General features: G+C 41.8%; 1 protein-coding gene across 1 annotated transcript; it reads left to right on the top strand.

Annotated features, from left to right (window-relative positions):
- Positions 1-577: 577 nt before the first annotated feature.
- Positions 578-12,969, top strand: RAX (retina and anterior neural fold homeobox). Its single transcript, XM_069745346.1, has 3 exons — positions 578-1,226; positions 1,604-1,842; positions 11,675-12,969. The coding sequence occupies exons 1-3, from the start codon at positions 944-946 to the stop codon at positions 12,125-12,127; spliced, it is 975 nt and encodes a 324-aa protein (XP_069601447.1). The 5' UTR covers positions 578-943; the 3' UTR covers positions 12,128-12,969.
- Positions 12,970-13,188: the final 219 nt, after the last annotated feature.

Genomic DNA, 13,188 nt, shown 5'->3' with positions numbered 1-13,188 from the left:
TATGGGACAAGCTGATTATGTTAATCAATCCAATTTATAATTTATAATAGACCATTATGATAATTACCCAGAGACATCTGTCAGCCTAAGAAATGTCCACCCCAGTGCCGCACCACTTGTATTCACCCCCTACATGTATGATACCTACTACACTTATATCCAGATGTAGCTGAGGTTATGTTTTGGCAAAATTTATAGTGATATTACCAGAATTTACATAGGACTGCAGGTCGATATTATCTTAATTCAGACAGCAATTGTGAACTTATTACTTTCCGTGCAGCCACGCAGGGTTAAATAATGCATTTAGGTCTGCTGCATGGAATAAAAGGGGGTAAACTATTTAAACAAACATTGTGTTTGGGAGTTAAGCTCTGTGGATCTTGATGAATAGAAATTTTGGAGAGGTGGAGCTTGAGTTAGCGTCTTCTTCTTCTTATCCAGGTAGTGTCCATAAACACAAAGCCTCATCTAGTGGTGGGGATGTGACAGCTTTAGATGAGCACAGCAGGGGCAGCTGACACACAGCCACAAAGAACAGACATTACTTTAAAAGTCTTCAGCAAGCTGGGACTGAGTCACTCCTTCCCGAGAGGTCATAAGGAGCTGATCCTCTGCTCTTGAAGGACAGCTAGTCATACCCTGCTCAAGCAGAAGGATCTGATCCTGGGAGCCAGCTTAGCGGAATCAGCCTTTCTTAAGAGAGATTTACAGCCTGTTGTTGCTAAAATATGTTAGCACACTGCTATTCCTTATAATATCATATATAGGAATAGGCGTTTACTGCCTAAAAGCTTCAAGGAGCCATCTTCAAGAACCTTGGAAATCTCTAGAAACCTCCAAAAAACCAATGGACTTGTAGACTTTTCTTCACCTACTTTGGAAAGTATCAATAAGATCATTGACAACATTGATATAAAATAACAAAAAAAGGTGACCCCCAATGCATCTCCACAGTCCTTCACTTATGGCAGAAGGAAACTTCTCTCTTTCTGGACACTTAGTGAGAAGTCCTATTGGAAATTCATCCAGAATTCACAGCATAGAGTCTATTTTAGGATTTTCCAAAGAGGACAATGTTCTGAGCTCATTCCAACCAGAGGGCAGTCCCAGGAATGGCAAGGAAGCTGAGAAGAGGAACTCTCGACACTGTCATCACAAAATGGCTGAGGATATACAACCACAGCAGAGCCAGATAGAAGACAGACAGGAGGACAACTATGGGGGTAAGTGACTATTCCATACAACGTATGGTTGAATTTTTCTTTTTACACGTTGGCCAAGGTCTGAGTCTTTCATTTCTACAGAGCAACCATGACTTTGTTATTGAAAGTTGAGACTCTTCCTAAATTGACAAGAGTTTCTCTACATTATAGGTGTTCCCAGGACCACCTATAAAGTAGTTGATACATTGTTAAGACCCTAGATGGTCCCAGAAACACCAAAAGTAGACTAAGTAAGCTAAGTTCTTATTGTTACTTTTTAACCAAATTCATCAAATGATCAAGTAGTAGTTGGCCAAAGTGTTTGCCAGTGTTTGGTGGCAACTGGTATCTTGTAGGCTTACCTTCTAAATAATATGAACCTTCTGAACCTATTCCAGATACGTACTGTAGCAAAACTTCCAGCGAGTGCTTGAGCCCAGGTTTATCGGCAAATAACAGTGACCACAAACTATCAGATGATGAACAACCCAAGAAGAAACACCGGAGGAACCGAACCACCTTCACTACTTACCAACTCCATGAGCTAGAGAGAGCTTTTGAGAAGTCACATTACCCAGATGTGTACAGTAGAGAAGAACTGGCCATGAAGGTGAACCTCCCAGAAGTAAGAGTCCAGGTAAGATACAACTGGATTATTAAACGCCTAACGCTCAGCAAATCAAAAGGATTGTTATGTTTCTAATCCAGTTATAGTAATTATAAGCCAACCTTACTCATGAGCTGAAGAGTAATTTAATTAGGACGGCTGCAATTAGTGGAGATCACTCAGATGCCTTTAATGTACTAATACTCAGTAGAATGGACACAAAGCGTGGGAAATTGTATGAGCAAACATAAGTATAAATTTCATAATGATCATAGAAAAATCATTCAACGTGTAATAAAAAAATAGATGCAAAATATAAACTTTTTGAGTTCAGTTTGTTGCATTTTCTACAAATAATTTACTGAAATAAAGAAACTAATGTATAAAAAAAAATCACATTCTTTTCAATTGTTTGAAACATAAATAAATGAACAACAAAAAATACATATTTATATTTTTGTTGAACTACAAAAAGGTAATTGTAGAAATAAATCAATAAATTAAAATAAATATATAAAATATCTTAGTGCTTTTTTCTTTCTTTAAAAGTTTGCTACAGAAATTTGATAACTTTTCCAATGTTGTTACTGCATATAAAAACTTTGTTGATCTTCGGTTCATTTGAGAATACTTGTCCGAGCACGTCTGTCGATTTACAGTAATTCGGGGAAAAAATAGTAAAGATCAGGTTGTCCATAATTACTCTGAACAAATTAGTTAAAGCCTGTGAAATAAAGTACAAAAGGCAGAAATAAGAGATCGTCTCACTCACTTGTGTCACGAAGGTCCAGAAATAAAGTAAGTAACGAGTAAATAAAATAGTTAGAATAAAATATAAATGAAATATATATGTAATATATATACATATATATATATATATATATATTTTATTACATTTATTTAATATTGCTGTGTTGCATTTTAGTATAAGTTATTGAGGTTGTTTCTTAATTTCCCAGGTAATGATTTCATAATTAATAATATATAATAAAATAAATAATAAATGCATAAAATTGTGATCATATTAATAAAATAATAATAAAATAACAACTCTTAAATTTAATTTTTAATGTATTTTTTCCATAAGAACTATGCATTTACAGAATTTGTAAACAAATCATCTGTGTAATTATTGGTGCTACATCTATAAATACAATTGCATTTAATTAACCAAAATATATAAAAACTTTTTTAAAAAATATTTTAAAAACTTATTAAAAAAATTAAGATTACAAACGTTATTATTGAATCATCAACAGCCTCTAGCATAAATGTAGTAATGTGAGCCAAATCAACGTTATCAGATATAAGCTATATAATCTATGAAATAAATTTAGTTTTTTTACATACATTTTCCAAATCAAAATTTATCACATGCAATTCTTTTTAGGTTTACATTATTATTTTTTTTAACATTAAATAGTTTAAAGAAAATGCTAAATTTATAGAATTGTCAAATTCTTATATTCATGTACTGTCAATGGAAGAGACATTTTTAAGAGATCATTTCTGAATTAGGCAATATTGAAAATAAGCCATGAAGTACATAAAAAAGGGGTGGCTGTGTATTATTGCTTTAAAATATTCAGTTCTCATGCTTTTTATGTAAGGTTTTAGGGCATAACGCTGGTTTCCTGAATACATTAAAAAAGGTTATTTAATACTTTTAATAATATTTCCCAAACGTTCCAAAAAGTGCTTGTATATTGCTATTTTTATTATTACTATTATTATTATTATTATTATAGTAAAAATAAATCACTAGTAATAAAAGTGTAAATCGTATTAGTTTTCTACAATTTATACTAATATTTTAATAAGTATATTATTTTAATTTTACATTATTTGCACATTTGTGTATATTTTTTTTTAGCTCTCATTGGATAATAAGTCCAATAATAATAATAATAATAATAATAATAATAATAAACTAAGTCAGAAAATATAAAGCGGGTGAAGTAGGTATAGATCTACATACATTAAATTATGTGTAATAATGAAAAATGACACAGGGAAAAAGTATTCAACACTTGAAGCATGAGATGTGCAGAAAGTCATGGAAAGTCATGACAACAGCTGAAATATATCAGGAATCAGAAAGCAATCCTGACACTTGCTATTTTTCACTATCAGCTGGGTCAACTAATGGCCTATAAAAAGATGCCACACAAGAAACATCTCATAATGGGTAAAACCAGTGAACTGTCTCAAAACCTTCACAACCTTATTGTTGCAAAACATTCTGATGGCATTGGGTACAGAACAATTTCTAAACTACTGAAGGATCCAGTGAGCACTGGTGGGGTCATAATCTATAAGTGGAAAGAACATCATTTCACCACAAGCCGACCATGACCAAGTGCTCCTCCCCAGATTTCAGACAAAGAATTGTCAGAAGCGTTGTACAAGAGCCTAAGACCACCTTTGCAGAGCTACAAAAAAACTGAAATCAGCAGGTACAATTGTTTCAAAGAAAACAATAATTAATGCACTCAACCTCCATGGCTTAACTCCACTGCTGAACAAAACGCATGTTCAAACATGTTTAAAGTTTGCTCATCAACATTTAGATAAGCCTGTGAAATACTGGAAGAATATAGTCTGGTCAGCTGAGACCAAAATTGAACTCTTTGGATGCCATAACACACACCATGTTTGGAGGCCAAAAGGCACTGAAAAACAACTGAAAAACACCATAACAACAGGTTGAAGTTGGGAACATCATGGTGTTGGGCTGTTTTTTTTAGCATATGGCACTGGCAAACTTCATGTAATTGGAGGAAAGATGAATGGACAAATGTACCAAGACATTCTTGAAAACAATCTCCTGCCATCTATTTAAAGTATGATGAAGATGAAACGATGGTCGAATATTTCAGAAAGACAATGATCCAAACACACAGCCAAAGAAACTCTCAATAGGTTTCAGATAAATAAAATAAAGCTTCTAGAATGGCAAAGCAATCACCGGACTTAAATCCAGTAGAAAGTTTAAGAAAGGAACTAAAGCTCAGATTTCATAGAAGGCACCCATGGGACCGTCAGAGTTTGAGGAGTGTTTATGTGGAAGAATGAGTTTAAATAGCACCTGAGCAATACCTGCGACTAGTTTCTCCCTATATGAGGCGTCTTGAAGTTGTCATCACCAACAAAAGCTTTTGTACAAAGCATTAAATACATTTCAGTAAGTGTCTTCAATACTTTTTCCCTGTGTCATTTCTCATTATTATACATAACTTAATTTATGGACAGCTATGGTTTGATTTCTTTGCCTGTGTGGATTGGATGGGTTGTTGCCAACATCTGGTGAGAATTTCCTGACAATAGCTCCTTTAGAAATATATTTACTTAGAAAATTGGTGACGGGTTCCGTACTTATTTCACACAATCACTCATTGTGTGATTTTACATATATATATATATATATATATATATATATATATATATATACACACTGCTCAAAAAAATAAGGGGAACCTTAAAATACCACATCCTAGATATCTCTGAATGAAATATTCCAGTCGCAAATTTTTATTAATTGCATAGTGGAATATGTTCAGAACAATAAAACATAACAATTATCAATGTAAATCAAAATGAATATCCCATGGAGGTCTGGATTTGGAATGATACTCAAAATCAAAGTGGAAAATTAAATTACAGGCTGATCCAACTTCAGTGGAAATGCCTTATGACAAGGAAAAGATGCTCAGTATTGTGTGTGGCCTCCACGTGCCTGTATGACCTCCCTTCTGTACAATGCTCCTGATGAGGCTGCAGATGGTCTCCTGAGGGATCTCCTCCCAGACCTGGACTAAAGCATCCACCAACTCCTGGACAGCCTGTGGTGCAACGTGACGTTGGTGGATGGAGTAAGACATGATATCCCAGATGTGCTCAATCGGATTCAGGTCTGGGGAACAAGTGGGCCAGTCCATAGCTTCAATGCCTTCATCTTGCAGGAACTGCTGACACACTCCAGCCACATGAGGTCTGGCATTGTCCTGCATTAGGAGGAACCCAAGGCCAAATGCACCAGTATATGGTCTCACAGGGGGTCTGAGGATCTCATCTCGGTACCTAATGGCAGTCAGGCTACCTCTGGCGAACACATTGAGGGCTGTATGGCCCTCCAAAGAAATGCCACCCCACACCATTACTGACCCACTGCCAAACCTGTCATGCTGAAGGATGTTGCAGGCAGCAGATCGCTCTCCACAGTATCTACAGACACGTCTGTCACATGTGCTCAGTGTGAACCTGCTTTCATTTGTGAACAGCCGAGGGGGCGCCAGTGGTGAATTTGCCAATCCTGGTGTTCTGTGGCAAATGCAAAGCATCCTGCACGGTGTTGGGCTGTGAGCACAACCCCCATCTGTGAACGTCGGACATTCAAACCATCCTCATGGAGTCGGTTTTTAACCGTTTGTGCAGACACATGCACATTTGTGGCCTGTTGGAGGTCATTTTGCAAGGCTCTGGCAGTGCTCCTCCTGTTCCTCCTTGCACAAAGGCTGAGGTAGCAGTCCTGCTGCTGGGCTGTTGTCCTCCTACGACCTCCTCCACATCTCCTGGTGTACTGACCTATCTCCTGGTAGCGCCTCCAGCCTCTGGACACTACGCTGACAGACACAGCAAACCTTCTTGCCACAGCTCGCATTGATGTGCCATCCTGGATGAGCTGCACTACCTGAGCCACTTGTGTGGGTTGTAGAGTCCCATAAGTGTGAAAGCACAACCAACATTCAAAAATGACCAAAACATCAGCCAGAAAGCATTGTTACTAAGATCTGGTCTGTGGTCCCCACCTGCAGAACCATTCCTTTATTGAGTGGGTCTTGATCATTGCCAATAGTTTCCATCTGTTGTCTATTCCATTTGCACAACAGCATGTGAAATTGATCGTCAATCAGTGATTTACTTGGAGTTATATCCTGTTGTTTAAGTGTTCCCTTTATTTTTGAGCAGTGTATATATATATATATATATATATATATATATATATACTAGCTATTGAACCCGTTCTACACCCGGGTGGCGAGCATTTATATTGGTATATGGTCTCCATCCTGGTATGTGCTGCTCCATCCTGCGCCCCCATCCTGTCATGTGCTGCTCCCATCCTGCGCCCCCGTTCTGTCATGTGCTGCTCCCATCCTGCGCCTCCATTCTGTCATTTGCTGCTCCCATCCTGTCATTTGCTGCTCCCATCCTGCGCCCGTTCTGTCATTTGCTGCTCCCATCCTGCGTCCCCGTTCTGTCATTTGCTGCTGCCATCCTGCGCCCGTTCTGTCATGTGCTGCTCCCATCCTGCGCCCGTTCTGTCATGTGCTGCTGCCATCCTGCGCCCGTTCTGTCATGTGCTGCTCCCATCCTGCGCCCGTTCTGTCATTTGCTGCTCCCATCCTGCGTCCCCGTTCTGTCATTTGCTGCTGCCATCCTGCGCCCGTTCTGTCATGTGCTGCTGCCATCCTGCGCCCGTTCTGTCATGTGCTGCTGCCATCCTGCGCCCGTTCTGTCATGTGCTGCTGCCATCCTGCGCCCGTTCTGTCATGTGCTGCTGCCATCCTGCGCCCTTTCTGTCATGTGCTGCTGCCATCCTGCGCCCGTTCTGTCATGTGCTGCTGCCATCCTGCGCCCGTTCTGTCATGTGCTGCTGCCATCCTGCGCCCGTTCTGTCATGTGCTGCTGCCATCCTTCGCCCGTTCTGTCATGTGCTGCTGCCATCCTGCGCCCGTTCTGTCATGTGCTGCTGCCATCCTGCGCCCGTTCTGTCATGTGCTGCGGCCATCCTGCACCCGTTCTGTCATGTGCTGCTGCCATCCTGCGCCCGTTCTGTCATGTGTTGCGGCCATCCTGCGCCCGTTCTGTCATGTGCTGCTGCCATCCTGCGCCCGTTCTGTCATGTGCTGCTGCCATCCTGCGCCCGTTCTGTCATGTGCTGCTGCCATCCTGCGCCCGTTCTGTCATGTGCTGCTGCCATCCTGCGCCCGTTCTGACATGTGCTGCTGCCATCCTGCGCCCGTTCTGTCATGTGCTGCTGCCATCCTGCGCCCGTTCTGTCATGTGCTGCTGCCATCCTGCGCCCGTTCTGTCATGTGCTGCTGCCATCCTGCGCCACCATTGTATTATATGCCCCCCGCTCCAGTGTGTATGCCCCCGAATGCTGCTGCCATATAAAAAAAAAAAAATACCATACTCACCTATCGTCCGGCTCCACTGCAGGTATGTCTTCAAGAAAATGGCGCCGGAAAGCGGGGACTGCGCAGGCGCCGATTCCGGCAGCAGGAATCGGCGCCTGCGCAGTCCGCGCTTTCCGGCGCCATTTTCTTGAAGACACACCTGCAGTGGAGCCGGAGTGTGTCTTCAAGAAAATGGCGCCGGAAAGCGCGGACTGCGCAGGCGCCGATTCCGGCGCCTGCGCAGTCCGCGCCCTCCGGAGCCGGGAGCAGAGGAGCCGGGAGACGGAGCCGCAAGCAGCGCTGGACCCGGGAAAGGTGAGTATACTTACCCTCCCTCCTGGCGGTCCCTGACTCTCCGGTGGAGATCGCGGTATGCGTTCAGTGCTTACGCATACCGCGATCTCCCGGGAGCGTCGCTCTGTGAGGCCCAGACTGCGCCGGCGCTTGCGCTTGCGCAGTCTATAGAGGCTTCGGACAGAGTGACGCTCCCAGCGTTATATTATAGATATATATAGATATAGTACAGACCAAAAGTTTGGACACACCCTCTCATTTAAGGATCTTTCTGTATTTTCATGACTATGAAAATTGTACATTCACACTGAAGGCATCAAAACTATGAATTAACACATGTGGAATTATATACTTAACAAAAAAGTGTGAAGCAACTGAAATTATGTCTTATATTCTAGGTTCTTCAAAGTAGCCACCTTTTGCTTTGATGACTGCTCTGCACACTCTTGGCATTCTCTTGATGAGCTTCAAGAGGTAGTCACCGGGAATGGTTTTCACTTCACAGGTGTGCCCTGTGGGATTTCTTGCCTTATAAATGGGGTTGGGACCATCAGTTGTGTTGTGCAGAAGTCTGGTGGATACACAGCTGATAGTCCTACTGAAAAGACTGTTAGAATTTGTATTATGGCAAGAAAAAAGCAGCTAAGTAAAGAAAAACGAGTGGCCATCTTTACTTTAAGAAATGAAGGTCAGTGAGTCCGAAAAATTGGGAAAACTTTGAAAGTGTCCCCAAGTGCAGTGGCAAAAACCATCAAGCGCTACAAAGAAACTGGCTCATATGAGGACAGCCCCAGGAAAGGAAGACAAAGAGTCACCTCTGCTTCTGAGGATAAGTTTATCAGAGTCACCAGCCTCAGAAATCGCAGGTTAACAGCAGCTCAGATTAGAGACCAGGTCAATGCCAGAGTTCTAGCAGCAGACATATCTCTACAACAACTGTTAAGAGGAGACTTTGTGCAGCAGGCCTTCATGGTAAAATAGCTGCTAGGAAACCACTGCTAAGGACAGGCAACAAGCAGAAGAGACTTGTTTGGGCTAATGAACACAAGGAATGGACATTAGACTAGTGGAAATTTGTGCTTTGGTCTGATGAGTCCAAATTTGAGATCTTTGGTTTCAAATAACGTTTCTTTGTGCGACGCAGAAAATGTGAACGCATGGACTCTACATGCCTGGTTCCCACCGTGAAGCATGGAGGAGGTGTGATGGTGTTTTGGTGCTCTGCTGGTGACACTGTTGGGGATTTATTCAAAATTGAAGGCATACTGAACCAGCATGGCTACCACAGCATCTTGCAGCGGCATGCTATTCCATCCGGCTTGCATTTAGTTGGACCATCATTTACTTTTCAACAGGACAATGACCCCAAACACACCTCCAGGCTGTGTAAGGGCTAATTGACCAAGAAGGAGAGTGATGGGGGCTACGCCAGATGACCTGGCCTCCACAGTCACCAGACCTGAACCCAATCGAGATGGTTTGAGGTGAGCTGGACCGCAGAGTGAAGGCAAAAGGGCCAACAAGTGCTAAGCATCTCTGGGAACTCCTTCAAGATTGTTGGAAGACCATTCCCGGTGACTACCTCTTGAAGCTCATCAAGAGAATGCCAATAGTGTGCAAAGCAGTCATCAAAGCAAAAGGTGGCTACTTTGAAGAACCTAGAATATAAGACATATTTTTAGTTGTTTCACACTTTTTTGTTAAGTATATAATTCCGCATGTGTTAATTCATAGTTTGAAATGAGAAGGTGTGTCCAAACTTTTGGTCTGTACTGTATATATATATATATATATATATATATATATATCCATATAATTGTCTAAGGGGTACTTCCGTCTGTTTGTCTGTCTGTAACAGAAATCCTGCGCTGCTGATTGGTCGTGGCCGGCAGGCCGCGACCAATCAGCGACGGGCACAGTCCGGCCGCGAATTCTCCCCTTCCTACTTCCGTCCAGTTAGTGCCCGATCCATACACCCCTCCAGTCAGTGCTCACACAGGGTTAATGGCAGCGTTAACGGACCGCGGTTTGCCATGGTGTAAGGCTCTCCGTTAATGCTGTTATTAACTTTTTACTATTGATGCTACCTATGCAGCATCAATAGTAAAAATATCTATTGTTAAAAATAATAAAAAAAATAAAAAAACGTGCTGTTCTCACCTTCCGTCGTCCACCGATGCACGCGAGGCTACCGCCAGCTTCTGTTCCCAGCGATGCATTGCGAAATTACCCAGATGACTTAGGCTATGTGCACACGTTGCGGTTTTTACCGCGGAACCGTGGCGATTGATGCTGCGGGTCCGCAGCAGTTTCCATTGCGCTTACAGTAACCTGTAAACCCTATGGAAACCGCAAACCGCTGTGCACATGCTGCGGGAAAAACGCGCAGAAACGCAGCGGTTTATAGCCCGCAGCATGTCACTTCTTTGTGCAGAATCGCAGCGATTCTGCACCCATAGAAATGCATTGATCCGCTTACTTCCCGCATGGGGCTGTGCCCACCATGCGGGAAGTAAGCAGATAATGTGCGGGTTATACCCGGGGTGGAGGAGCGGAGACTCTCCTCCAGGCCCCGGGAACCATATTTGTGGGTTAAAAAAAGAATTAAAATAAAAAATAATGTTATACTCACCTCTGAAGTCTCAGCGCTGCACGCGGCCGTCCGGTCTGGGTTGCTGTGCGAGCAGGGCCTGCGGTGAAGTCGCGGTCACATGACCATGACGTCACGAAGGTCCTGGTCGCACAGCATCTTTGGAAACAGACCGCCGCCTGCAGCGCCGAGGAGATCGGGACGTCAGAGGGTGAGTATATCATTATTTTATTATTTTTAACATTACTATTGATGCTGCATATTGCTGAATATGCAGCATCAATAGTAGGAGTAAAATCCCGCAGCAGAACCCGCAGGACAAAACATGATAAATCTGCAGGGATAACCGCAGCGGGTTTGCCCTGCAGATTTATCAAATCCGCTGCGTGAAAACCCGCAGGGACAGGACGCAACGTGTGAACATGGCCTTAGCGGTCTTGCTATATATATAATGTGTTTGTGAATGGAATTTGCTAACAATTATTATCTTGTTGTGTCCATCTTACGTTAGCTACACAATATCCAAAATGTTTACCGAGACAGGTCGCTCTTTGTCACAATTTTTTGGGCCAAAGACTTCAAAAAAACCTTGTTCCGGCCCGATATGATGCAGAGTTGAGTTTGCAGACTGCACCAAGTGTTACTGATATATGAAGCTGAATCTGTTGATTGCATTAGATCACATCACTCCTCCAAAGAATTAAATGACAAATTGATCTCCTCTTCTTCCATATGTATCTTTTATGTGCTTGATGATGACTCTTTACATCTAAATTCCACTTTTTTTTTATTACAGGTTTGGTTTCAAAATAGAAGAGCCAAATGGAGACGTCAAGAAAAGTTGGAGGTGACGTCCATGAAGCTTCAAGATTCCCCAATTCTTTCCTTCAATCGATCCCCACAACCTCCAGCCATGAGCACCATCAGCACAAATCTACAGCTAGATTCATGGCTTACTCCACCCATGTCCAACACCACCGCCCTACAAACCCTGCCGGGATTTGTCACCTCCCCACAGAACATTCCTGGTAGTTACACCCCACCACCATTCATGAACACTGCACCTGTTGGTCATGCTCTACAACCACTAGGTTCAATGGGGCCACCACCTCCGTACCAGTGCGGGACCAATTTTGTGGACAAGTATCCTCTCGAAGAAGTAGATCCTAGAAACACAAGTATAGCAGCATTGAGGATGAAGGCAAAGGAACACATTCAGTCTATTGGAAAGCCTTGGCAAACCATATAATGTAGACTGAGCCTGGAAATGTGTTCACACTAAAGGACTATGTGGACAGGAACATTATGTGCCAAGCACAGACCCAGCATCCATCTACCATTGTGAACCACTCATAGACTCTGACTAGGATCATGCAGCTTCCTATTTTATATAGAAATTTGGGATTTAATTAATGACTTCATGTTTACATCAATTAAAACTATTCTCATGTAAAATAAATCACCAGTGAATATTCAATTCTGAATGATCTTAGTTCCATATGTTACCAGTAAAGCTAGATGACCACCACCAGTGCCACCATGACAGTTCCCACCTAATATAGAGCCCAGGGTGGCAGTGGTATAGCGGGGGTTGTGTTTGACATACACACAACTATAGATAAAATGCAATAGTAGCAATATTGGTTTCCATTCAGCTTTTCCAAAAACAGCTTTTTAATTTATATTTACCAATAATTTTTTTAATATATGGAAATTTTTGTAAAGATCTTAGTGCTGATTAGGAAACAGGAAAATGTTGTAGCTGTTTGTAGGCTGTAGGGTGAACGACCGCCACGACTTATGTATTTAAGACTATCAGAACGTGTAAATATTGGTCGAGGAAGACTTCTGAATATTAAACTGAATTCAGAATGTAACATTTCCAGCGTCTGATGATATCCTAGAAAAGACACTTTAACTACAGCTAAACATGACCTCTGAAGATCAAGCAGTGACCAGAAAGCAAAATAGCAAGCACATGACTCTCAGCTGAGTAACGGAATAGTTAGAAATGGTAACTAGGTCATTTTACATATTGGAAATAAACAGTTTAACTAAATCAACGATGAAAAATAAAAAATATGCAGGACCACTGACGCCTAACCCTTACTTTGTATAACAATTTGCAATTTCAGTATATACAATCAACATGAAAAGTTAAGTTACTGTATACCTGCATTACTGATCCTGAGTTACCTCCTGTTTTATACTCCAGAGCTGCACTCACTATTCTGCTGGTGCAGTCACTGTGTACATACATTACATTACTGATCCTAAGTTACCTCCTGTTTTATACTCCAGAGCTGCACT

The sequence above is a fragment of the Ranitomeya imitator genome, chromosome 1, assembly GCF_032444005.1.
Source record: "Ranitomeya imitator isolate aRanImi1 chromosome 1, aRanImi1.pri, whole genome shotgun sequence".
Classification (NCBI taxonomy): Eukaryota; Metazoa; Chordata; class Amphibia; order Anura; family Dendrobatidae; genus Ranitomeya; species Ranitomeya imitator.
This window is presented reverse-complemented; position numbering and strand designations above follow the sequence as displayed.

Bases quoted from the DNA above. Each gene is read 5' to 3' on its own strand.
- RAX (XM_069745346.1), top strand. From the start codon at position 944: ATGCATCTCCACAGTCCTTCACTTATGGCAGAAGGAAACTTCTCTCTT. The intron at 1,227-1,603 runs GTAAGTGACTAT...AACCTATTCCAG, and splicing joins ACAGGAGGACAACTATGGGG to ATACGTACTGTAGCAAAACT. The intron at 1,843-11,674 runs GTAAGATACAAC...TTTTTATTACAG, and splicing joins TCCCAGAAGTAAGAGTCCAG to GTTTGGTTTCAAAATAGAAG.